Source organism: Vipera berus (genome assembly GCF_964194415.1).
Source record: "Vipera berus genome assembly, chromosome: W".
Lineage (NCBI taxonomy): Eukaryota > Metazoa > Chordata > Lepidosauria > Squamata > Viperidae > Vipera > Vipera berus.
Window position 1 is genome coordinate 56,897,288 of NC_138210.1, and position 25,004 is coordinate 56,922,291.

Sequence of the window (25,004 nt, forward strand, 5' to 3'; positions counted from 1 at the left end):
TGCTTAGCAGAAAGGAGATATATACTGAATCATCATCAGCATCAAATGAATACCATGCTATCAGGCAGAGCTTTTACAACCTGTCAACTTCCAAGTATAGTATGTGAACCTCGACTCCCAGAACACCCCCAGCCAACAGGAGTGCTAAGAATTCTGGGAGTTGAAGTCTCAGAAAGCATCCCACTCGAAAACTCTTAAGCGTGTAAGTTATTTCTCATTTGATAGAAAACTCTTCCCCCATCTATTAAGATAGGAAAGGATTCACTTTCTCTCCGCTGCAAGATTAATTTTATATATTATTTCATTCAATGAAATTCCCTCGCTTCTAGTGCGTCCTTTGGTAATAATTGCAAGATAAACTTTAGATCTCCTGTGTGGAGAACTAGTGCAGGGAAAGCGCCCCAGAGGGAGACCAGAGCTGCGATATAAGGATATCTGCAAGAGGGATCTAAAGGCCTTGGGAATGGACATTAACAGCTGGGAAAACTTCTCTGATCATTCAGCCTGGAGGCTAAAGACGCAGCATGGCCTTCTCCAATTCGAAGAGACACTTGTGCGGCAGGCTAAGGCACAGAGGCAGTCCCGGAACCAACAAAATCTGGGGGCTGGACAGGGGACAGATTGTATCTGCCCTCAGTGTGGAAGGGACTGCCACTCTCGAATTGGCCTTTTTAGCCACACCAGATGCTGCTTTAGGACCTCTTTCCAGAGCACGACACCATAGTCTCTCGAGAGTGAAGGTTGCCAATGATGAAAACTTTAGATAATCTTTAAATATTTCATAAACCCAATTTTCTTGGTAAAAATTTATTGGCATTACTTTTTTCTGTCTCCCCCCCCCTCCTCCCCGATATCTAGTCTTGATATTGCAGGGGTCTTCAAACTCGGCCCTTTTATGACTCATGGACTTCAACTCCCAGAATTCCTCAGCCAGCATGCCTGGCTGAGAAATTCTGGGATTTGAAGTCCATGAGTCATAAAAGGGCCGAGTTTGAAGACCCATGCGATATTGCTTAACAGGCTGCCAATCAATCCATCCTGTGTGGACCCCAAGGCTTAACTTCCCAGGCCAAAATCACCCAGATGCTTCCACGTGCCACAGCTCCCTAGTAGTTAAATCATAAAATATATTTCCTATTTCGTACCTTCTTAAGTTCTTCGAATGTATAAGCATTCCTTAACCGGGGGCATAATTGTTTAATAGTACCTGCATCCCGGGAGAAAACGTACAGATAAAAAGTCACGTTTAAAGAGCCAGCCAATTTGACCTGTTCAAAGATGGCGCCAAAAGCTTCACGCGCGCTTCCAAATCGGGACATTCAAACCGTTTCCGGCTTGAGCTTTTTCCTCGCCAGAAACAATGATGACGGCTTCAAGACATTTTTTTTTAAATAAAAAAAACCCCACGAACAAACCCAATCGGGTCAATCGGAGCAGGAAATGACGTGTTTTTTTTTCAGGAAGTAGCTGTCAGGGAGAATGGAGTTAGGGGGCTGCAGGGTAAGAGTGGTCTTTAATCCTCCGGGAGGGCTCCGCGAAGCAAAAAACGGGCTGTCAAAGGAAAAGGGGATTGGTGGTGGTGGTGGTTGTTTTAATCCCAGCATGAGCTGAAAATGATTCCCCGGGAGTCGAGGGCCGGCTGTGTCACTCCGTATGGAAACTGTGGTTTTGTTAGAAATGGGGAAATGTGCTTTCTTCCGTCTTGGAAGTTACAGGGAGACGTGATATTTCTCCTAGATGTATTGAGACTCCCCCTCTTTCCCTCCCTGTAGTATATATAGAGGTTGGTTATCAGCGTTACGGTTATATAAAATGGTGGGGTTCCCCCCCCCCTTTTGTTTTGAGGCTTTGACAATAAACCACTAAAGGAGCCTGGATCCGGTTACCTGAGCTGCACATTGGGGAAAAACAGACAAACTGGAGGAGTGGAATTCTGCTTCTTTTCCTGCCCCTTCCATTCCTTTCCTTCTGACTTTTTGCAGGTTGCATTTGAGAAAGATGGGGTCTATTTACACACCAGTGCAAAGCGGCATCCTGACCAAGATTCCCTCATTCCGGGAGTTATCCGCATCATTGAGAAGGTGGGTCGAGACAGGTTGCCGATTGGATTGTAAACTGAAGCGGGAGGCTCTGTGGTCGTGGTGGGAAAATTGGTTATATTGGGATATTGCTTATGTTGGGGCATTGTGTTCAGTCCTATTTACCGTTAAATGCAGGCTCAAGACTTTTCTCTTTTCCTTTTTTTGATGCTTGAGGAAGAATCTGAGGCTTTTGTAGTTTTGTCACATTGACTCATTGCGACATTGTGGTTAAAGGTAGGTAGGATTCATTTGAACAAAACTGGTCAGAAGACTGGAAGCGTCATATTTGAGTCCAAGGGCTTAACAGTTTGTTCATGCTACAAGCTGTCCTCATTTAGTGACCACAATTGGGACTGGCAATTCGGTTGTTAAAAAAATGTGTTACATAAGATCACAATGTTATGGTCTTACTTTAGTTTTCCTTTGATTTGCAGACCTGAAAAAGCTATACATTGTGAGGTCTGGTTGCAAAGTTACTTTTTTATCACTATCGTAAATGCAAAAGGTAGCTAAATGAGGCAATTGTTAAATGAAGACTACCTGTATGGTATATTAATGCATGTGCACAAATAGTAGTTTATGTTGCACATAAAAGATTTAATTATTTCACAAGAAACTCTAAATTTCCAGCACTTTATGATTTAAGCAGTGTGTATCAAAAAGCATTAAGCAGGTTGTGATGTTATTTTAGAAAACAAAGTGGGGCATGAGCAGCATTTCTGTATTTATTTATTTATTTATTTATTTTATTTTATTTTAATTCCATTTATATCCCGCCCTTCTCCAAAGACTCAGGGCGGCTTACAAGCTTAGCAGTAGCCTTCATTCTATGTATATGCCTGCTTATTAGGGCTTTCACACACACCCCAGCGGCATTATTACAAAGTCAGCTTAATTGCCCCCAACAATCTGGGTCCTCATTTTACCTACCTCGGAAGGATGGAAGGCTGAGTCAACCTTGAGCCTGGTGGGATGCGAACCTGCACTAATTGCAGGCAGCTGGTGTTACTTAAGGAGGCATTAGCCCACTGCTCCACCAAGGCTCTTATTTATGCATCATATTACTTTTCAAAAAGCAAAAAGTAAAATTCAACACTCCTTTGATTCCTTAAATTTCAAAGTTTGAGATTCAAGTTTTGGAATGAGAGATTTTGTTGGGATATTTTATTATGCTTTTTTTCTTTTTATTCAGGGTTCAGATACTTTACTACAATGGACCCCTGTGGAAGAATCTTCAGATACTGTTCAAATCATGTACACCAAAAAGGTAAGATTTTCTGCTGATTTAATCCTCTGCCTATATGTATCAAACTCTGCAACATATTTGCTCTCAATGTTTTGGCAGAAGTAAAAATACATTTCTTTAGATTAGTGTTTTTTTTATTATCAAGCACTGTATAAGTTGTTCGTTCTTTGCAGAGCAATATGTTGTGGTATCTTTTCGGTCTATCTAACAGTAAAAAAAAAGACCCTTAATCTGTTGAGGAAAATAGTTAGAAGAATATAAAACGATGCTTGGGTTTCAATTATATATGCCTTAAATTCTACCAGAATTATTATAGTCCTGTATCATAACGGAGCTTGCCCATCACGGTTATAATTTGTGACAGTTGTAAAATGGGTCGGTCACAATACAGACATGATTTCACAACCTTTTTTGCAGCAGCCATTAAACAAATCAGTGGTTTGCTATGAGTGCAATTTTGCCAAAAAAAACAGAAGTAAAAAGTAAATGCTGGATTTTTGGTAAAACGTCATGTGACAGTGGGGCGCTGCAAACAGTTGTAAATGTTGCCTGGTTGCAGAGCACCCAAAGTGCAATCGTGATGCAGGCAAGAGTGACCGTCAGAAGTAGGTCCGTCGGAGCTTTGAATGGTTGCTAAGTGACTGGTCATAAGTTGAGAACTACGTGTATGGCTATTCTTGTGGTGTCTTACCCCAGCAGGTTTGGATAGATCTGAAACACTGAATAAATATTTGTATGCTTTTAATATTTTTTAGGACGCAAATGCAAGTATACTTTGTGCTTTTTTCAACATAAAATTGGCAATCAGGGAAGTTAGGCTAGAATGCTCAGTGGTTCTCTTCTACTCTGCAGACAAGGCAGTAGTCCTTCTTCTAGTTGTCAAATAAGAGATATTGTGGGAGTTTACTGAACAGAAACTGTCTCGTATGATAACATAAACCAGAAGAAATGTTCAGGAAAGGTTGATCAAAGTTATGACAGCATTTGGTAGTCTTATGTGGCTTCTTCAGGGTGGTGGAAGATTTTTTTTTAATGGTTTCTATGTTCTTGATGGACAAAATGCACTGCCTTTTTCCTCTCTCATAAGAAAGATTATGTTGAATGAATTGCTGGAATTCTATCTCATTGTCCTTTGTTCTGAAAGAATCTTGTAGCGCCTTTTCTGACTAACAAATCTGGTTGAGTGGAGTAAGCTTTCGTGAGTGGCGTGAGAATTCAATAAAATTTGTTAGTTGGAAAAGAGGGTATCAGACTATTGATTTTTTTGCCACAATTCCCCTTGTGCAGTTCCTTTATTCCGATTCCTAGGAATCAGATCCTCTATTTTAGAAGAGCAAATTCAAATTAGTATCTACTTTACAAGAAAAGTTTGTACTTCTCTTTTCTTGCTCAGATGTTACTTGGTGAGAATAGGACCTAAAGCAGACATGTCAAACACAAGGCCCGGGGGCCAGATCCGGCCCGCAAAGTGGTTTCATGTGGCCCGCGAAGACATCCTGGAAACAGTGAGGGAACGGCCCCCGCTGCCTTGGCCCTGGCCCAGAGACCCTCCTTCTGCCAGAGACCCTCAGATCTGTCCCACTCCTGCCCAGGCCCTCATAGGCACCCTTGATGCGAAAGATGTAGAGCTGGCCATGCCCACCCAGTAGGCCATACGCACTCTAGCCACGCCCACCCAGTAGGCCACGCCCACCCTGACCATACCCACCCGGCCCCCTGAGGGCAACCACAATGCTGATGCGGCCCTCAGTGAAATTGAGTTTGACACCGCTGACCTAAAGGGTGCATTGCCCTGAAGACGCTATGAGGGACATAATTAAAAACATAGAAATGTCCTCTAACTTGTTTTCTCTTTACTAGGATACCATTGGCTCCCAAGCCGAGGAAGAACACTTTGATCCAGGATATGAACCAGACTGGGCTGTAATCAGTACAGTGGGGACGAGGTCTCAGGTCCAGGAGGAAACAGCTGGTAAATTGAAAGAAGAAGCACTTAGCTTCCTTTTATGAATTTCATTTGGGTGTGTCTAGGCTTGCTGATGAAGTTGGAATGAGGAATGGAAGATGGGGATGAGAGAAAGACGGCAGCTAGAAATTTTGTTTCCAGTTTCTTCTGTCCTTTGTCACTGTGCTTTTCCTGTCTTGTTTTCCTCTACTAGTTTCTGGGCCAAAATCTCCAGTCCCCCGAGGTCAGTGGGCCTTCTCTCTCGGCTTGTCTGAGCTGAAATCCATCCGTAAGAGTAAACCAGGCCTTGGTTGGTCGTATCTCATCTTCATCACCAAAGAAGGCATTTCCATTCAAGCTCTGCATTTCCACCGTGGAGGCACAAAGGCCCTTCTCAAAGCTATTTGCAAATATGTTATATTAGCCACGTGAGTGAGATTACACCACAACCTCTTGTTTGTATTCACCATCTGGTTTAAACACATTGCATGGAACAGGGGGGGGGGGAATGTTTTCTAATATCAGCTTCTGAAAGTGAGTTTTGAAGGCCTTTTTGTTAGATACCGGGACATCCCAAGGCTATAGATCAAGTTAGGAAATGAGGAAAAACATCCAGGAGGAAAGCGGTAGCAAACCACTTTTACACTGTTGGCAAGGAAACCATTTGAATTTGTCCATGAAGTCAAGGTCATGGGAGTCAAGGTCTGGGAGGTCTGGGAGTCAAGGTCGACATTATTCTTTATTTCTTTGGATGCTTTGAGCAAAGTGCTGGCTACGTTTCAAGTAAGGCCCAGGTATTCTGAGAAGCAACAGTAAGCAAAATCTGGTTATCCCGGTTTATTTGGGATTTCTTGTAGTCATCTGAAGGGCTGAGTGACTATGGGGTGCCCTTTCCCCCCTGTCCTGTTCAAATGAATCAAATGCTTTCTTCACAACTGAATAAGAACCAGATTTTAGAGACCATTCTATGTAGCTTCAGATTAGTAGAGCAGATAGCACGCGACGCAGGTTGTGGACATTTTTATAAGAGAAATGCAGTTTCTAAGCATTCTAATTACATACAGTTTTGCTCCTGCATGTAAAGTAAAGGAACCTTGGTCTATAGTACTTAAGGGAAAGAGTAAAGCAAAAGCAGTTCCTCCAATGTGCTAGTTTTCTTTGTGTAGCAAAGAGCAGTTAAAATATAGGAATCTCCAACTGTAGTTAGAAGTAGAATAGTTCCAGAAGGACTTTGTAATACATGACGGACCCAACAGGAGTTAAAAAAGAAGATCTGGAACTTTGTTATTGTAGGTGTTGAGAGCAGTGAGAATTCTATGTGCACAGTAATGGAAAGTTACGTCAATCCCATAACAGAAGAAAGGATGGAAAAAGTGATGGTGCTAGCAGAAATGGCAAAACTGTTTTAGTTAGGAAGAACATATCCAGTGTTGTTTCTACTTGGAAACTGCTTCTAGACTTTGTGCTTAAGACTGGGGGAAAAAAAAGAACTTTGATAATGGTTAATCTAGCTTGTTTTTATAGAAATGGCTAGTACTTGTTAAGCTGGTAAAGTAAAACGTTGAGGCTGTAATTCTATTCTGGACTTCCCTGTACTGTAAAAAAAGTTGGAAGTCGGTGCTTTCATTTTTCTTTCCCCCTTTGCCCTGTAGCTTTCTTTTTTTTTCTCTTCCCCATTTTTCCTGTCATCTTTGTTTTCATCTGTATTTTATATTGTGATAATTTTCATTCTTGCAAACATTCTTGCAAATGAAAAAATATAATGGAACCCCCCCCAACAATACCATGTATCCCAGTGTTGAAACCCTCCTCCAGATTAAAAAATAAAATAAAATCATTTCCTTTTGTTTTCTTTCTTGTAGCTCTCCCAAAGATTCTCGACTCTACCTGGTTTATACACATGATTCAGACGCCCTTTCTCATTCCTTTGATGAGCTTCAACTCTTTGACGACAATTCATCAAACCTAGTATCGGTGAGACTGTTTTCTGAAGGGACTTATCTGGAGTCACATACCCTGGAAAGGCAATAAAGGAAAACTAAAAACAGAATGTTACCTTCCCACCGTAGTGGTCCCTATTTTTCTACTTGCATTTTTACGTGCTTTCGAACTGCTAGGTTGGCAGAAGCTGGGACGAGTAACAGGCGGTCACTCTGTTATGCGGCACTCGGGATTCGACCCACCAAACTGCCGACCTTCTGATCGACAAGCTCAGCGTACTAACCCACTGAGCCACTACGGTGGGAAGGTAACAGCGTTCCGTGCGCCCTTGGCATCTAGTCATGCCGGCCACATGACCACGGAGACGTCCTCGGACAAGCGCTGGCTCTTCAGCTTTGAAACGGAGATGAGCACCGGCCCCTAGAGTCGGAAACGACTAGCACGCATGTGCGGGGGAACCTTTACCTTTTTACCTTAAAAACAGAATAATGGGGCTTTGTGGGGGGGAAAGGACAAGCTGTTAACATGGGGTTTGTTTGTTTGTTTGAGGCAGAAGCCTTGGTTTAGGAATGCTGGAATGCTTTGTGAATAGCTACGTGCTTGATTTTCATCCAAAAGGGATCAAATCCACAATACAGGCGTTGTGCACCCTCTTTAGCAGGGAGATGGAGTTAGTTTAAAGAGTTAGATCAGTGTTTCTCATCCTTGGCAAGTTTACGATTTTCTGGACTTTTAATGCCCAGAATTCCCCAGCCAGCCATGATATCTGAGTTGAAGTCCAGACATCTTAAAGTTGCCAAAGTTGAGAAATACTGAGTTAGATGATAAGCCAGCCAGTGAGAATCCAGAACTGTGTCTTTGATGTTTTTGAAAACTCAAGCAGACTGGATATTTTTATTTGTACTAGGTTTTTCAACTCCTGCATCCAAAAGTGGTTATAGGAATATCTGCAAAGATTGCATAGAAGTAGAAATATAGACCATAGAACATCATCAGAGTTGGAAGGGACCTCGGAGGTCTTCTAGTCCAACCCCTGCTCAAGCAGGAGACCCTATACCATTTCAGACAAATGGCTGTCCAATCTCTTCTTAAAAGCCTCCAGTGATGGAGCACCAACAACTTCTGGAGGCAAGTTGTTCCACTGGTTAATTGTTCTCACTGTTAGAAAATTTCTCCTTAGTCCTAGGTCTTGGTTTGTTTCTATCCATTGCTTGTCTTGTTTTCTGGTGCTTTGGAAAATAAGTTGACCCCCTCTTCTTTATGGCAGCTCCTCATATATTGGAACGCTGCTATCAAGTCACCGCTAGTCTTCCTTTTCACCGGACTAGACATACCCAATTCCTGCAGTCATTCTTCATGTTTTAACCTCCAGTCCTCTTTCTTGCTCTTCTCTGCACTCTTTCCAGATTCTCAGCATCTTTTTTATATCATGATGACCAAAACTGGATGCAGTATTCCAGGTGTGTCTTACCAAGGCTTTATAAGGCAGTATTAAGACTGTTGACCCTGTCAACAAAAGTGCATATAGTCAAGGCTATGGTCTTCCCAGTTTTATTTTTTTTATTTATTTTAATTCCATTTATATCCCGCCCTTCTCCGAAGACTCAGGGCGGCTTACAAGCTTAGCAGTAGCCGTAGCAGTTGCAATGTACGGCAGTGAAAGTTGGACCATAAGAAAGGCTGAGCGCCAAAGAATCGAGGCCTTTGAACTATGGTGCTGGAGAAGACTCCTGCGAGTCCCTTGGGCTGCAAGACGATCAGACCGGTCAGTCCTGGAGGAGATCAACCCTGACTGCTCTTTAGAAGGCCAGATCCTGAAGTTGAAACTCAAATACTTTGGCCACCTAATGAGAAGGAAGGACTCACTGGAGAAGAGGCTAATGCTGGGAAAGGTTGAGGGCAAGAGAAGAAGCGGGCGACAGAGAATGAGGTGGCTGGATGGAGTTCACTGAAGCATTAGGCGTGAGCTTAAATGGACTCCAGAAGATGGTAGAGGACAGGAAGGCCTGGAGGAACATTGTCCATAGGGTCGCGATGGGTCGGACACGACTTCGCAGCTAACAACAACAACATTAAGACTTCATGTAATCTTGATTCTATCCCTCTGTTAATGTTTGAAATGTGTAAAGTTGCACCATCAGGTTCTGGGCAAACATGATTTGAATTCAAGTTCCAGGAAGTGGATGATAGACTGATAGTTGAAAAAGTGGTTTATCCACTTCAGCAGCTCTTCACACCACTAGCAGCTATTTACATTGGAGAGGGCTGTGATTATATCCTGAGTACTAACTGCAGAGATTCAGATACATGAGTGCTACCGAGATGACTAGCACAGAGCACTCCTAGATCACAGGTTAATTAGGTATTATGAATAATATGCAACATGGATTTCATGCAGTGAAGTTTTAATGGGTAGTCCTCCCTTAGCGACCAAAAATTGGGACTGGCAACTCTACTGTCCAGATTTACAGTTGCTAAGCGAAACATCACGTGACTGTGGCTTAACGATTTTGCTTCCTCCTTCTCTAGGAACTCTTTTTGCAAGCCAGCTTGTGAAGCACGCAAATGGTGATCACATGACTGGAAGGCTACAGTGTTTGCTGGTTGCGAAGCCTTTTTTATTTTTATTTTTTTACACCGTTGTACCTTTGAACGGTTGCTAAGTGAGACAGTCGGTAAATGAGCTCCACCTGTAGCTGTAACCACAGATATTTTTTCCTCCCAGCGATTCCTGCAGGATCCTTATGCTGCCACCTTTGGGGGCTTCTCCAAAGTTACCAATTTCTTCCGTGGAGCTCTGCACCAGGAAGATGGACTCGCCCACCATTCCCAGAGTGACTCAGCGGCTACCAATGTGGAGGAAGAGACAGGCTTTGAAGTCATCACCTGTGTGAGTGTTGAAATAGGCAGTTTTGAGGGCTGGCAGAGAGTAGGAGAAATGGCAACCAGTCAAAGAGGAAGAAGTGTTTTTCTGGCTCAAGGAATGTTTGGTTATCCTTTCTGCCACCCATTTCCTCCAACTGCCATAGAGTTGCCGAAGATTTGGCTATGTTGTGCGTGTGTGTGTGTGTGGGGGGGAAGCTTGTAGAAAAGCAACAAGTGGGACATTGCAGAAGTGGCAGGCTACAAATGAACTCTTTGAAGGAAATCCCTTTCCCTTAATCAAAGGTCAGCCAGACTTGTCTTTAAACACAGAAACGTAAAAGGTCCAATGTCAGCCTTAGAGCAGATCTCCCAAACAATGCGTAGGAGGAACGGCAGCTAGTTTGCTAAAGTGGTTTGTGCTGTCTTGTCATGTTTACACATGCATCTGTCAGTTTCATATCTTCGTCTATCAGTGTGTCAAATTTTGCCTGATCTAGTCTTTCCATCAGTGGAGTGACTTACACAAGAGATTCATGAGGGCTTAATAAACCTCACACCCAGTGTGAAGCTGCTGTAGTAGTAGTAGTAGTAGTAGCAGCAGCTGGCGTCCAAGGTCACTAAATTTTGTAGGACTGAGAAGATGCAGCTTCTGGGTGATAGCCCTTAACTTATAGATTCCTTCCAGCAAAAATGACAGTTGTGGTTGCTCTTAAGAGGATTTAAAGCCTTACATTTGTGCTTTCTGAATTTTAACTGAATGATATTTGTTGAGGGCATTTTAAAATGTGTCATACTTGGAACTGGCTTGAAGAGCTGATTATACTGAAGATAGTTATATTATGCTAATATATGTACTCTATAAGCTTCCTTCAAAACATTACGCTCTTAAAAATAACTAAACATGATTAAATAAAAGAAAATACAGTGGTACTTTGGTCCTCGATTGCTTTACTCGATGCATTTTGATATGAAAAGTTTGTCCCAGTACTTCTCATTTGTTTGGCACTCATGCTAGAACTTGTCGGTGGCGGCTGTCTTGTGACTCCCAACCCTTTCCAGCCAAAACAAAGGATCACATATTAATTACATGCTTTGTTTGGAACTCATTGTTTTTAGTATCCATTGCGCCTCCCAGAACTAATTTTTGACGAGTACCAAGGTACCACTGTAGTTAACAGATCCACAACAGAATTTCTCCATTGTTTGCTAGATCTACCGCTGTGAAACTTCTAGAACTTCTCAGTGTGAAAAGCATTTGCAATATGTGGGCACATTTGACTATAGCAAGAGTTCTTTAGGCTCTTCAGCTTTACAATGCCCCTTTAATTCAAAAGGAAACTTTTAATCATTATACTTTCTCCCTCCTTCCCTCTTAAGGACCTTTTCTTCTTCAGATACAATTGTGTTTTTTTAGCTGACTTTGTTCCTAACAGCAGGCACAACTAGGAGAACGGCCCTCTGTTCAAAGGGAGACCCCTGTTACGGAGCAGGAATGGGAACAGCATCTGGATCCCGATGGACGTGTACTGGATCCCATTGGGTTGCGGAAGAGGATCTTTGCTGGGGTGAGATTTGTGGGAAGGAGTACAGCTGGACCAGCATGCCTTATGTTTCTGGAGTAGAAAACAAGAGGATATTATAGTGGCTGTTTATTGGAATGTCCATCTACATTGATGAGAGTAGTACGATACAGGTAGTCCTCAACTTACGACGTTTTAAAGCGAATGTGGTGGTTGTAAAGTGAGCACTGTTATATAGCCAATCCATTGTCCACATTTGGCATTATTTTGCTGGAAACTGGAAGTAAATGCCAGTTTCTGGCAAAAAAACAAAACAAAACAAAACAAAAAACATCTCTAAAACACGGTCATGTGACTGCAGGACACTGCAAACAGTCCTAAATGCAGGCCGGTTGCCAACGGCCAAAATGTGATTATGTGACCATTAAGGGCTGTCTGAATTTTAAATTGGTGTGTGTGTGTGTGTGTGTGTGTGTGTCATACACAAGTTGCAAGCTGAGGACCACCTGTACTGTGTTTCTTGCCACTGATTTAAGCCCTGGAATTGATGCAAAGTAGGTGCTTTGTTCTATAATAACTTGGCTCATTGGTTCCTTTCTTTGAATTACTTTTTTTTTCTTTTTTTTTTTGGTCCCTTTCAGGGTCTCAGCATGTCATTACGTAAGGAAGTGTGGAAGTACCTTTTGAACTATTATTCCTGGGGCAGCACCAGTGAGGAGAACAAGGCGCAAGTGAGGCGGAAAACGTGAGCCTAAATTCATCATCAGGGTGTGGCCTGTCCCAAGGAGAACTAGTCCTGGGGCTTGGCAAGGACTTTTAGGTCTGCAGAGGTGAGCTGATTTTCCCATTCCACTCTTCATCCTTCTCCTCAGAGACGAATACTTCCGCATGAAGTTACAGTGGAAGTCGGTCAGCGAGGAACAGGAGCTGCGGAACTCTTTACTGCGGGGCTATCGCAGCCTTATTGGTTGGTATAAATTCTACTTGTTGGTTTTGATTGGTCTGAGGTTTACTCTCCTTCAGTAGTGGCACATGGCTGATTTGTTGTCGCCCATCTTTTTTTTGCCAGTGGTCAGAATCGCAACTTTCTTCTTGTTGTTGTTAGTAGCGAAGTCGTGTCCGACTCATCGCGACCCTATGGACAACGTTCCTCCAGGCCTTCCTGTCCTCTACCATTTTCTGGAGTCCATTTAAGCTCATGCCTACCGCTTCAGTGACTCCATCCAGCCACCTCATTCTCTTTTCGTCCCCTTCTTCTCTTGCCCTCAACCTTTCCCAGCATTAGGCTCTTCTCCAGTGAGTCCTTCTTTCTCATTAGGTGGCCCAAGTATCTGAGTTTCAACTTCAAGATCTGGCCTTCTAAAGAGCAGTCAGGGTTGATCTCCTCTAGGACTGACCGGTTTGATCGCCTTGCAGTCCAAGGGACTCGCAGGAGTCTTCTCCAGCACCATAGTTCAAAGGCCTCAATTCTTTGGCGCTCAGCCTTTCTTATGGTCCAACTTTCACAGCCATTACATTGCAACTGGGAAGACCATAGCCTTGACTATACGCACTTTTGTTGGCAGGGTGATGGCTCTGCTTTTTAGTGTGCTGTCTAGATTTGCCACGGCTTTCCTCCCCAGGAGCAAGCGTCTTTTAATTTCTTGGCTGCAGTCCCCATCTGCGGTGATCTTGGAGCCCAGGAAAATAAAATCTGTCACTACTTCCATTTCTTCCCCATCTATTTGCCAGGAATTGAGAGGGCCGGGTGCCATGATCTTGGTTTTCTTAATGGCAACTTTCTTACCCATGCTGAAATACTGGCCTAAAGCAAGGTCATTCTATTCATATTATCCTTGTATTACAGCCAGATGCTTCTAAACACAATCCTTTCTTCCTTTATCGTTTCCCAGTATCTAATATTGCAAAGTAGATTTCCCCTTGAAGGTGGAGGTTTCTCCCATTATCTGCTCTGGTTAATAGTTAATAATCAGTGCACAGGAGACAGAATCTTTTAGAGCTTTCCATGATAGCAGCCGCCACCACTACTTCTGACAGTATATTGTATGAATGAATTATGCATTAAATAAATAAGTGCTTCCTTTGATCTGGCCTGAATCTGTTGCCAATGAGGTTCAGTAAGTGATTTCCAAGTTCTCGTACACTACATCATAACGATAGTACTTAGACTTATATACCGTTCCATAGTGCTTTACGGCCCTCTCTTAAGTGGTTTACTGCTCCCAACCATCTAGGTCAGGGGTCTTCAAACTTGGCCCTTTCATGACTTGTGGACTTCAACTCCCAGAATTCCTCAGCCAGCATGCCTGGCCAAGTTTGAAGACCCCTGATCTAGGTCCTCATTTTACTGACCTCGGAAGGATGGAAGGCTGAGGCAACCTTAAGCTGGTCAAGATTGAACTCCTGGCGGTGGGTAGAGTCAGCCTGCAATACGGCATTCTAACCGCTGCACCACCACGCCTCATTTATACGACAATGAGTCTGATCTCTCCATTTCTGACTTTTTTGCACCCTCATTCATAATTTTAATTTCTGTTGAATCCCACCAGTGCTTGTCCTAATGTTTTGGAATACCCTTTTTCTAATCTAAATCGTCTTAAGTCACGGGTCGGCAACCCACGGCTCTGGAGTTACATGCAGCTCTTTCAGCCTTCTCTTGCGGCTCCTAGCCATTTGCAGAGACAGAGACAGGCACTTGTGCTTCCCTTCTCTCTTTCTCTCTCTCTCTCTCTCTGTGTGTGCGTAACTCACGCTGTTCTCCAAGAAGCTGACAAGCTTATTATTGGGTGGGGCTCCTGCCTTTGCTGGGTCTCCACAAGAAGCAGCAGAAAGCAGGGCAGGAGAGCCAGCCCAGTAAGAATGTATGTCAGCTTGTCCAGAACAGCGTGAAGCCAGCTTGCCAGGTGAGGAGAAGATTGGAGAGAGGGGAGGAAGAGAGAGAGAGAGAGGGAGAGAACTCATGCACAGCATCCTCTATTTCTTTTTAATTAAACTCTTCAATCAAGTTTCCCCCTCCCAGTGTTTTTTTCCCCTCTGGGAAACGGGTCCAAGTGGCTCTTTGAGTGTTTATGGTTGCCGACCCCTGGTCTAAGCTGTGCATATGACCATTTGTTCTTTCTTGGGGTATAATGCCTCCATCTTTCCTTATTGCTTTGCCTTCCTGATTTAGTTTGCCTTTTTAAAAAAAAAACACGAATTTCTTTCCTAAGTTATCTTTCTGAACGTCCCTTGTCAGGGGCAGTACAGGTGAGTTTTATAAACTTGTCGCGGTGCCTTTGCAGAAAGAGATGTCAGCCGGACAGATAGAAACAACAAATTCTATGAGGGCAATGAGAATCCAGGACTGGTACTGTTGAATGACGTGCTGATGACATACTGCATGTACAACTTTGATCTAGGTGAGTTCCAAGCAAGAGCACCAGTTGAAATCATCATGGCTTAAGAGGGGGCTCTCAGAAGCATAGAAACACAGAAAACCGATGGCAGAAAGGCACCAAGTGGTCCATCGTTAATTTATTTTTGTTTGTAGTCATTATTATTATTATTATTTACTTTTATTTATTTTATTTTAGTCAGATGATAGACATGCGTTTATCCCAGGCATGTTTAAACTCAAGTTAGTGATGATTGACCCACTACCTCCACTGAAAGTTGGTTCCAAGCTTCCATTACTCTTTCTATGAAGCAATATTTTCTAACGTTACTTTTGCACTTCTCTCCTGTCTGTTTGAGGTCCTGCTCCCATGTTCTTGATTTTTGCTTAATATTGAAACTATTGCCTTCTACAAGGTTCCATCCAAAAAAGGTGCCGGAACTCCGTTCTGAGCGTTCTATGAGAAAAAAAGCCCTGGTAGTAAGGAAATAGGTACAGTTTGAAAGAAAAAGGGGCTTCAGAGGGAACACGGGCATCTTACACCTGTCGGTGTTTCCGTAAAGAAGCCACAAAATTTTTTTGGGGGGGGCAGGGCGCTGAGCTAGCAGTCATGTGGCCTAGCAGCAGATGCGTTTGAATTAACGAGAGAGCGTTCATCACCGTCTTCTTAATGACACATTTCCTGGAACTGTGTGAGCCCAGGAAAAGGTGTCGGTTTTTTTAAAGAGTCACCCACAGAAAAGATAAGCATGAATTTGAAGCTTGAAAAAAAAATCACATCAGATTAAGAAATTAAAACTCATTATTTCTTTTGCTTGCCTGAACAGGGTACGTACAAGGTATGAGTGATCTCCTGTCCCCCATTCTCTATATCACCCAGAATGAAGTCGACGCCTTCTGGTGCTTCTGTGGTTTCATGGAACTGGTGGTGAGTAGACTGTCTGGGGTCAGCTCAACTTATTGGAAAACAAAAACTTTCCTTGTAACCGTAATTTAATTAATGTATCTTTACCCTCATTTTAAGACATTTTTCAAAGTTACAGGAGAGCTGTGGGTCTTTGACTTGATTCGCTACTGGTTTCATTTTTTTAAAAAAAATGTGTTTGGATTATAAATCTTGGTTTTGTATTTTAAGCCTTGAGGACTACTTTTAGGGAAGAGGCTGGTATATAGGTAGTCCTCGGCTTATGACCACAATATTGCCCAACATTTCTGCTGCTAGGCGAGATATTTGTTAAATGAGTTTTGGCCCATTTTATGCGCTTTCTCACCACACTTGTTAAGTTGTTAAATTAGTAACATAGTTGTTAAGTGAATAATCTGGCTTCCTCCTTCATTTAGCTAGTCAGGTCAGAAAAGGTGATCGCATGACCCTGGGACACTCCAACCGTCATAAATATGAGTCGGTTGCCAAATGCCTGAATTTTGATCATGTGACCATGGGGATGCCGCAACGATCGTATCTGTGAAAAACGGTCAGAAGTCACTTTTTTCAGTGCTGCTGTAACTTTGAATGGTCACTAAAAGAATCGTCGTTAAGTCGAGGACTACCCGTGTACATTTACTTAACAATAATTACTTCTCCCCACCCGTTTTTTTTCCACGGTCTTCTGTTTTCTGCTTGCAGCATCGCAATTTTGAAGAAAGCCAGGAGTCCATGAAACGCCAGCTTTCCCAGCTCACCTTGCTTCTTAGAGTGCTGGATCCCCCACTCTGTGACTTCCTAGGTACAGGTGTATTACAGGTGTATTACAGGTGTATTACAGGTGTAGAAGTTAAAAATTAAGGGATTCTGTTTCTATGGAGATGTTTATGTTTTGGTTCTTTGTTGCATGTAATGTTAAAAAAAATGGTTAAATCTAATTATTCAGGGGCTTCTTCATCTTTCTTTAATTCGACCTACAACTCTTTTTAAAGACTCAAAAAACGTATTTTACGCTAATGAATACCTATCTACATAATTCCATCTTTTGCTTTTGTTTCTGTCTTATTTTTCCTGCTTCCCATAGACTCGAAGGAGTCTGGCACCTTATGTTTCTGCTTCCGATGGATCTTGATCTGGTTCAAGAGAGAATTTCCCTTCTCTGAAATTCTTCAGCTTTGGGAGGTGAGACTGGGGAAAAATAATAATTCTTACTCAGGTCAGGACGATAAGCAGAAACCTGGGTGATAACTTGTTTCATTTTGGGGACTGGTGGAGGGAAAAGAGAAAACTGACTGGGGAAAACCAGTGGGACTGCAGGTACAGTGTGGGAAAATGTCCCAGGGAGATTTACCGATGCAAGAAGTGTTAGACCTGTGGGACTGTTTTCCAGCCATTTCTGCAACAAGTTTAGATTTTCATGTATGCCATTCTCAGATGGTATCTCAAAATGCGGCTGTCAGTCCTCATCTTGCAGAGAACGCTTCCTTGGAGAGCGGCGATAAGCTGAAAGAATCCCAGATACACATTGCAAGACAGCACAGCAGTCACGTTATCTGGATCCCCTTTTGTGGAGTCCAAATCTAAGTGAATAATGGCCAGTTTTATGGGCAGATTTCTTAGCCGTTTCCTGCCCGTTCTACTCCAAAGAGAAATGGGCCCTTTTGAATTAGGACCCGCTGGACATAATGCTTGCGATGCTCCATTCTGCCGAGAGAGAAACACTGTTTCTCCTCTTCTCACCATGACATCAGCCCAGATATGTACCTGTACTTGGGTTAGGTTAGATTCAATCCCTGTCTTTCTCCGTCGCTTCCCTAAGTGTACAGGTAGTCCTCAGGTTATGATGGCAACTGGGATTGGAACGGCTAAGCAATGTGGTCACAAAGTACAATGTCGTGTGACTGCATCGCCTAGCGATGGCAATCTCGGACCTCATGTGATTGGAATCCTAGGCAAGCCGGCTGGCAGATAACAGTTGCAGATGGGCGAGTCCTGCGGGTAAGCATTACTAAATGTGGGTGGGACGGCAGGGGCCATAGGTGGGTGCTACAGCACGGGCAGGCTGGTGGGGAAGATTCCTCATGATGATCCCATGAGTGTACTTTCTACCAGAGCTCCTTGATAAGCTAAAAGCATCCTTGGAATTGATGCTCAGAAGCTATCTTGTGCCCCTTTTATTTCTGAGTTCCAAGGATCAGTGTCTATTGAAACAACCTGCTGTACTGTCGGTAGGTCACTCTAAAAATCTCCCACGCATCCGCAGGAAATCACTTGATCCATAAGATTCCTAGGGTGGAGTATCCTCATTGGAGGCCTGCAGAAAAAAAATGTTCAGAATATTGACCAGGCCTGACCATAGTAAAGATCCACATTTAGATTGATGTTAGGTGGATCCAACCACTTGATCGGTCTCAATGTGTTGCTGGGTGGGTGGTGATGGTGGAGATTTATGGTTTTTATGTTGTGGATTTTTAATGTTGTAAGTTATCCGGAGTCACCTGTGTGTGACTCTGAGCAACCATATATAAATTTGTTTAGTAAGCAATACAACAACATTACTTAGCAAGGAGAGGAGAACTGTGCAAAGTTCCTGAGGAGTTCAGTAAAAGGTGACAATTAATTCCGACGTACGACCATTGCATCTCACCTTCCTGCTGTAGATAAATCAGGCAAGTCTCATAAGTCTGCGTGGACTGAAAGATCTTCATAAGCAGCTCTTGATTTGGGCTTTTATAAATCTAGTTTTCTTCCTCTCCGTTTGGCATAGAACTGTACTATAGAACAGGGCTTTTCAACCTTTTCACCCACTGTACCACTTTTAGGATATGGCAACATCCGAGTACCACTAGTCGTCTAGCAAGGTGTCAAAAACTTGATGACCAAAAAAAGGAAAAAAAATGATGAAGTACAGGTAGTCCTCGACTTACAACAGTTCGCTTAGTGACTGTTTGAAGTTACAGTGGCACTGAAAAAAGTGCCCCCCAAGCCACAGCCGAGCAAGACACTTGCCAGGTTTTCATTGTTGCGAGCACTTCTGTTGAGGATTGGCAGCGGGGGTGGGGTGGAGGGTGTTTGGTTTTTATTCCCCCACCCCCCTCTGCTGGGTGGTTGCAGCAGGTTTTGGTCACTTCACACGACCCTGGGACACTGTGACCGTCATAAATATGAATCAGTTGCCAAGCATCTGAATGTAAATCAAAAGACCCTGGAGATGCTGACATTCCAGCTGATCGGCGCTGCTTCTGGGCTCAGCAGAAGCCCCAGGATCAGCGCTGAGCTCCAGCTGGAGCCTGGCGCTGATCCTGGCACTTCCGCTGAGCCCTGACAGCCCCGAAGAAGTGCTGATCCTGGCACTTCCGCTGAGCCCTGACAGCCCTGCAGCTCTAGCCGTCTCTCGCTCAGGCTTGTGCGGTGCTGCCACCGGTTCAGCTTATTCCCCTCCCCCGCTACCACTTTTCTAGGATGGTCGCGTACCACCTGCCAGGTGCCAATGTACCACAGGTGGTACCCGTTCCACTGGTTGAAAAGCCCTGCTATACAATTTAACAAGGATGGTTTCTCAGAGGGGGGGGGAGTCTATTAAAGGTAGATTCCCTGAGTCTCAGTTGTTTTCTCACAGAGGAACTTGGCTGAAATCTGGTCCCGTGTCAAAAAGTGATTTGGGAAGATTAAATGATAGAACCAGGCAGGCTACGTCTTCTTTTTTGTTTTTTTCCTCGCCAAACAAAGTTCACCTCAGGGATAAGTTGGTCCAATGGATGATGGGAAAAGACAGAATATTGTTTGCAATAGTGGCGAATATCTATAGCTCGGGTGTAGGATGAGGGTGAAGGTTCGTCCTATGAGCTTGCGGGTCCCCTAAACCAGGGGTGTCAAACTGCCGGCCCATGGGCTGGATACATCATAGCGAAACTGCGCCCACCCCTTTGCCGGCAATGGCAAACAAGTCCGATGTGTCGCGACGCGTCATGTGACGTTGCGAGTTTGACACCCCTGCCCTAAAATCTCCTGAAGTTGTTACCTAGCCTGGTAATGAAATGTTTGGAAACCAAACCACAAGCTGGGAGAGAACAAACCTTCACCCTCACATAATATTGTGCTGAATTAGGCAGTGTGGTAAACAGTATTGCTAGTTGATACCCTTCCCCAGTCTAAATTGTCTTCCTGTCCCTCATTCCAGGTATTATGGACGGAATTACCTTGCCCCAATTTCCATCTGCTGGTGGCTTGTGGCATTCTGGATGCAGAGAGACAGGCTCTTATGAACTCCGGTTTTGGCTTTAACGAGATTCTCAAGGTGAGGGCCGAGCAGATGAATGCTTTCCTCTTTATCTCTCACTCATAAGGATGGAACCTAAAATCATAGCATAGGTTTGACTTTGAACTCTATCCTTGCATTGACATGTACCATTCACAGTTTCAGTTTACAAGAACAAATACCGAATTATGCTAGTAGCGTGCTTCTGAAAGACAAATTGTGTGTCAGGACCCACCCCAATCCATGTCTTAGGAAAACAAAAACTCTTGGAGTCAGTTCTAGTCCAAAAGGAATTTTTACTAGGACATGCTTGGTTGTAGAAATACAAGACAGGACTTGGTATTGTTTTACAAATTGAAACTTTATAAAGAGTTCCCGGTTCAACACCCCTTCCATCAACCCCATTTGGTCAGCCCCCCCATCGTTTTACTTCGTGTCATCCATTTCGTGGGAAAAAGGGAACTTCGAATCTTTATGGTTATTGCCTTCTTCCTTTACAGATTCAAATGGAGACACAGGCCAGATGCCTTCTTCCCTAACCCTCCCTTTTGTTCCCCCAGTTCAAACGGTTTCCCTTGGTCTTTGAAATAACCTAAGGCAGGCTGAATCCACATGCGCTCCTCCTTCCTCGGGAGATGGCAGAATCTATGGGGGGGGGGAATAATGTTTTAAACATACATTTATGAATGTGATATAAATGGATTCTGACATTGTGTGTGCTGGAAAACAGTGCGTTTTTCCACTGAGATTTTCTGTCGTTGGGTGCCCTGCTGTTATGCAAAGTTTCTGCTGCATTGCTTGGTTAAGGTTAAATAATGTATTTATTTCACTGTATCTCAAGTCGTTTTCTAGAAGTCTTTCGCTTTGGCTTTTACATTCCTACTGTATCTTCTGGCGTATAAGACGACTTTTTAACCCATGAAAATCTTCTCAAAAGTCAGGGGTCGTCTTATATACCGGGTGCTGAAACTTTAGGGACAGGGCTGGCTGGAAAACCTGGAGCGGATCTCCCATTTGGTCTGCGCAGGGAAAGCGGGACCAATTGGAGAAGAAGCTGCAGTCTGTAATTTTTTACAGGCTGGGGTCTGGGCGTCTTTCCTTCTAAAGTTGAAGAGCAGCTGCAGTCTATCCCAACTTGAAAGGCAGGTGGGGAATACAGCAGCCAGAGCAGCTGCTTAGCTCTAAGGACACATTTGACTCAGGAACTGGGCGGGCTGGAAAACCTGGAGCGGATCTCCCATTTGGTCTGTGCAGGGAAAGCTTTAGAGTGAATTAGGAGAAGTTTAATCCACTTGCACTGTTTTATGTTTACATGTTTGATGACAGCCTTATGTTTATAAGTGACAGTTTTCCTACTAAGTACCTGCATGTCATAAGCATTTGAATTAAAATTACCATATTAAAATCAAATCTGATGTTTTTTAATTTTTATTTGTTGTGCGTTGGAAGAGGGGTAGTCTTATACGGCGAGTATAGCCCAAACCCTATAATTTAACAGGAAATGTAGGGGGTCGTCTTATACACCCAGTCGTCTTATACGCCGGAAAATATGGTAATTCCCACATGCCTTTTATAACAGTTCCCCAAACGTCGCGGAATATGCATTCCGGTTTACAGGAAATACTTTTTTCCTGAAAGATTTTTTCGTATAGTCCGTTCCATTCCTTTCTGTCCGGTTGATTTTTTACATTCGTGATCAGCAGAGTGTCTTCTTTTTGTTTTGTGTCTTTCCAAAGCATATTAATGAACTGACCATGAAGATGAGCGTGGAAGACATCTTATGCCGGGCTGAGGCAATCTACAGGCAGTTGCTTTCTACTCCAGTGAGTTTTTTTGCCAATGAGGCATGAAGCTTCCCTACTGCAGTCTCCTTTCTGGAGCCAATAGGCAAACATCCACAATAAGAGGGAGGTGTAAAATAGTGCCCGAATAATGATCCAACTTCGACTGGATTGAAAGAATGTTTCCCAACCGGATGTCTTAAAATATTTCTAGCTGGCATAGCTGTTGGCTTTCACCTTCAGCATTTCCTGTGTTTGAGACTCAGGCTGAGCAAGATGGAGAGCAACCTGGTGGCTGTGGGACCTGACGTTCCTGGGAGACCAAAATGGCTAGGTGGAATGCTGCCCTCCTCAAAAAACACAGGAAGTGCTCCGCCTGTCGTGTGGTTATATGTGTGGTTATTAACAATAGTGCTTACAAGATCCGTGACAAAGCGTTGCAGGATGGAGAATTCCTATTCAGCTATCAGAATTACGTGGACACCGAGCATGCTCAGTTTTCATTGTGCTGCTTGAGTGTTTTTCCCAGGTTCTTATCAGTTGCTGATCTTGTGCTTTGTGTGCAAACGGGACAATATTATTATTATGGTCCACTGCACAGTCAGCCAGATGTTTAGGCTGAATTTGGCATTTTATCCACCTGTCGAGTCCTTCCCGAGCATCTGGGATCGGTAGATGTTTGGTACAAATCAAGGTATTATGTATTTAACCCAATGAGGTTTGGTGTGTGTGTGTGTGTGTGTGTGTGTATCTACACACCCATGCATTTGTGTCTTCAAGCTTATTAGCTCCCGGAACCTTCAGAGGCAAGTCCCTGCAGCTTTTTTAGCAAGGTTTTTCAGAATTGGTTTGCCATTGCCTTTCCTGGGTTGAGAGAAAGTGACTGGCCCAAGATAGGACTGGAACTCCCAGTCTCCAGGTTTCTAGTCTGATGCCTTAACCCCTACATCAAACTCCTTGTAGTACTGTGAAGTAATATATAAATATATACTTTAAAAGGTAAAGGTAAAGGTTCCCCCGCACATGCGTGCTAGTTGTTTCCAACTCTAGGAGCCGGTGCTCATCTCCATTTCAAAGCCGAAGAGCCAGCGCTTGTCCGAGGACGTCTCCGTGGTCATGTGGCCGGCATGACTAGACGCCAAAGGCACACGGAACGCTGTTACCTTCCCACCGTAGTGGTCCCTATTTTTCTACTTGCATTTTTACGTGCTTTCGAACTGCTAGGTTGGCAGAAGCTGGGACGAGTAACAGGCGCTCACTCTGTTACGCGGCACTCGGGATTCTACCTGCCCCTTTTTAATGCCGTCAAACCTAATGGTGATTGCATATCTGGCGACCGTGAATGGGTAGTTCATGTAGCATTTTATCAGTTCGTCACGTTCGTTTTGTTAGCCTACAATTTAAGCAGACAAAAGACCACCTACTTAACTCTTTTATCGGAGATCCAAGCCTAAAACTAATACATTTCAAGCAGGGCTTTGTCACTGAAATTGTTTGGGTATCTGTATGCCATGGAATTTGTGTGCGACCTAAGCATACCATACTAGGGGATGCCCGATTTGAACCCGAGTGGGGGAAAAGCTACCTATTAAAGTCTTGGGTTTTCTTTCTGCCAGGATCTACCACGTAACGTGCAAGAACTGCTGGGCCTTTCCGAGAGCAAGTCCCCCGCCTCCAGCACTGACACAGCCAGCTCCCCACAGCCACTGTCACCCAGTCAGGTGCAGGAAATGGACTTGACTGACAGCATTTCCCCAAGCCAGCCAGACAGCAGCATCGAAATCCTGCCTGCGGAGGACCCCTCCACCTCTCAGAGCCTGTCTCCGTGAAAAACTCACACCGCCACAACCATCTTCTTAACACAAGCACTTTAATCAGAGCAGGGGGGTGGGCTAGGAGGGAGGCAGGTCAGGGGGCCTTGCAAAGTTATTTTCTTCCTAGAGTCCAAATAGTTGCAGGAATATGAAGTCTCAATCACAGCTAGTGGGCTTAGCGTGCACAGTGTGCCTTTATCTGTAACCCTAAGGCTTCCTTGAAAAGCCCCAGCCAGGTCTTGGCCCAAACTTGGTTGTACAGTATAAAAAAGACAGACAGGAACAGGCTAGTAGCTGTCGTCCCACTGGTTTTCCGATCTATATTCCGACCCTCTTAAATCCTGTTTTTTGCCGTCTGTCTTGCAACATTTCTTTTATACGTCGCGGTTCAATTTTGGGGGCGGCGGCTATTGCTTCTGCCAATCGAAGCCTCTGCCTTGACTCACAGAATTTAGTTGGGAGATGCCCAAGCGCCACGCTAAACAAAAATGCAGGAAAGCTAACTAGAAAGTTCCTTAGTGGAAAACTTGGAATATCGCAGAGATGTTCCCTCTGGGAGAAACACAGAATCAGAACTTTCAGGACTGGAGGCTAGAAGGCCCAACTCCTAAGTTATTTAGAATTTTGCCAAGGATATTCCTGTTGATATGCTGCCTCGTGCTTCCTTCCCAGGACTGGAGGTTCATCTCATGCCCTGCTTGCTGTTTTCTCTTTAAAACATGGTTATAAATTAACTGCAATACCTTGAGGAGGGATGTGAGACTTGGTTCTTCTGTGCCTCTCTAATCCAGCAGGCACGTGGCTCTGAAGCTTTGTGTGCATACGCAGACTATTCTCCTTACAGCATCTTTCTTGGTCCTTATCTTGCTTCCCTCCCCCTTTGTAAAATACATTAAAAGTATTCTGTCATTCTTTTGAGTGTGCAGCTCGTTAGAGGGGAACCTTGCTTGGCCTGAGCTATTTTCCTGGGTGGGCTGAGATTGGAGAGGGGAGGGATAAAAAAATATAAGGAGTCTTCAAAAGCTACTCCTTCGCAGAATGGTACTATAAGGCCTTTCCAGAGCGTGCCAGCGTGCCTTTTTATCTTTCTGCGCTGCACTTTTTTAAACCAGTGTGACTGGATTACTGCAAGGAACACTTGATTGTGAGACTCGCGGCCTCATCTTTTTTAATATTTTCAACCAACTCCCTTTAACAAGTAACATTTTCCCCCCTCAAAAAATAAAAATAAAAATAATGAAAAGTAGATCTTGTA

At 43.7% G+C, this 25,004-nt stretch overlaps 1 protein-coding gene across 3 annotated transcripts; it reads left to right on the forward strand.

The window, feature by feature from the left end:
• Positions 1 to 1,404: 1,404 nt before the first annotated feature.
• LOC308676606 (TBC1 domain family member 17-like) lies at positions 1,405 to 24,662 on the forward strand. Of its 3 annotated transcripts, none has more exons than XM_081342514.1 (17): positions 1,405 to 1,500; positions 1,983 to 2,081; positions 3,274 to 3,348; positions 5,188 to 5,299; positions 5,487 to 5,700; positions 7,135 to 7,246; positions 9,939 to 10,103; positions 11,512 to 11,643; positions 12,240 to 12,343; positions 12,471 to 12,565; positions 14,880 to 14,996; positions 15,799 to 15,899; positions 16,599 to 16,698; positions 16,981 to 17,078; positions 20,077 to 20,193; positions 21,891 to 21,977; positions 23,552 to 24,662. In XM_081342514.1, the coding sequence occupies exons 1-17, from the start codon at positions 1,480 to 1,482 to the stop codon at positions 23,762 to 23,764; spliced, it is 1,962 nt and encodes a 653-aa protein (XP_081198640.1). In that variant the 5' UTR covers positions 1,405 to 1,479; the 3' UTR covers positions 23,765 to 24,662. The 3 variants fall into 3 exon arrangements, with proteins under 3 accessions (XP_081198640.1, XP_081198641.1, XP_081198642.1); XM_081342515.1 differs by having other exon boundaries at positions 11,515 to 11,643; XM_081342516.1 differs by lacking the exons at positions 1,405 to 1,500; positions 1,983 to 2,081; positions 3,274 to 3,348 and adding an exon at positions 4,746 to 4,832.
• Positions 24,663 to 25,004: the final 342 nt, after the last annotated feature.

Excerpts from the sequence above, each read along its gene's own strand:
- LOC308676606 (XM_081342514.1), top strand. The coding sequence starts at position 1,480 with ATGGAGTTAGGGGGCTGCAGG. Across the intron at positions 12,344-12,470 it reads GCGCAAGTGAGGCGGAAAAC|AGACGAATACTTCCGCATGA; the intron begins GTGAGCCTAAAT and ends CCTTCTCCTCAG. Across the intron at positions 17,079-20,076 it reads AAATTCTTCAGCTTTGGGAG|GTATTATGGACGGAATTACC; the intron begins GTGAGACTGGGG and ends CCCTCATTCCAG.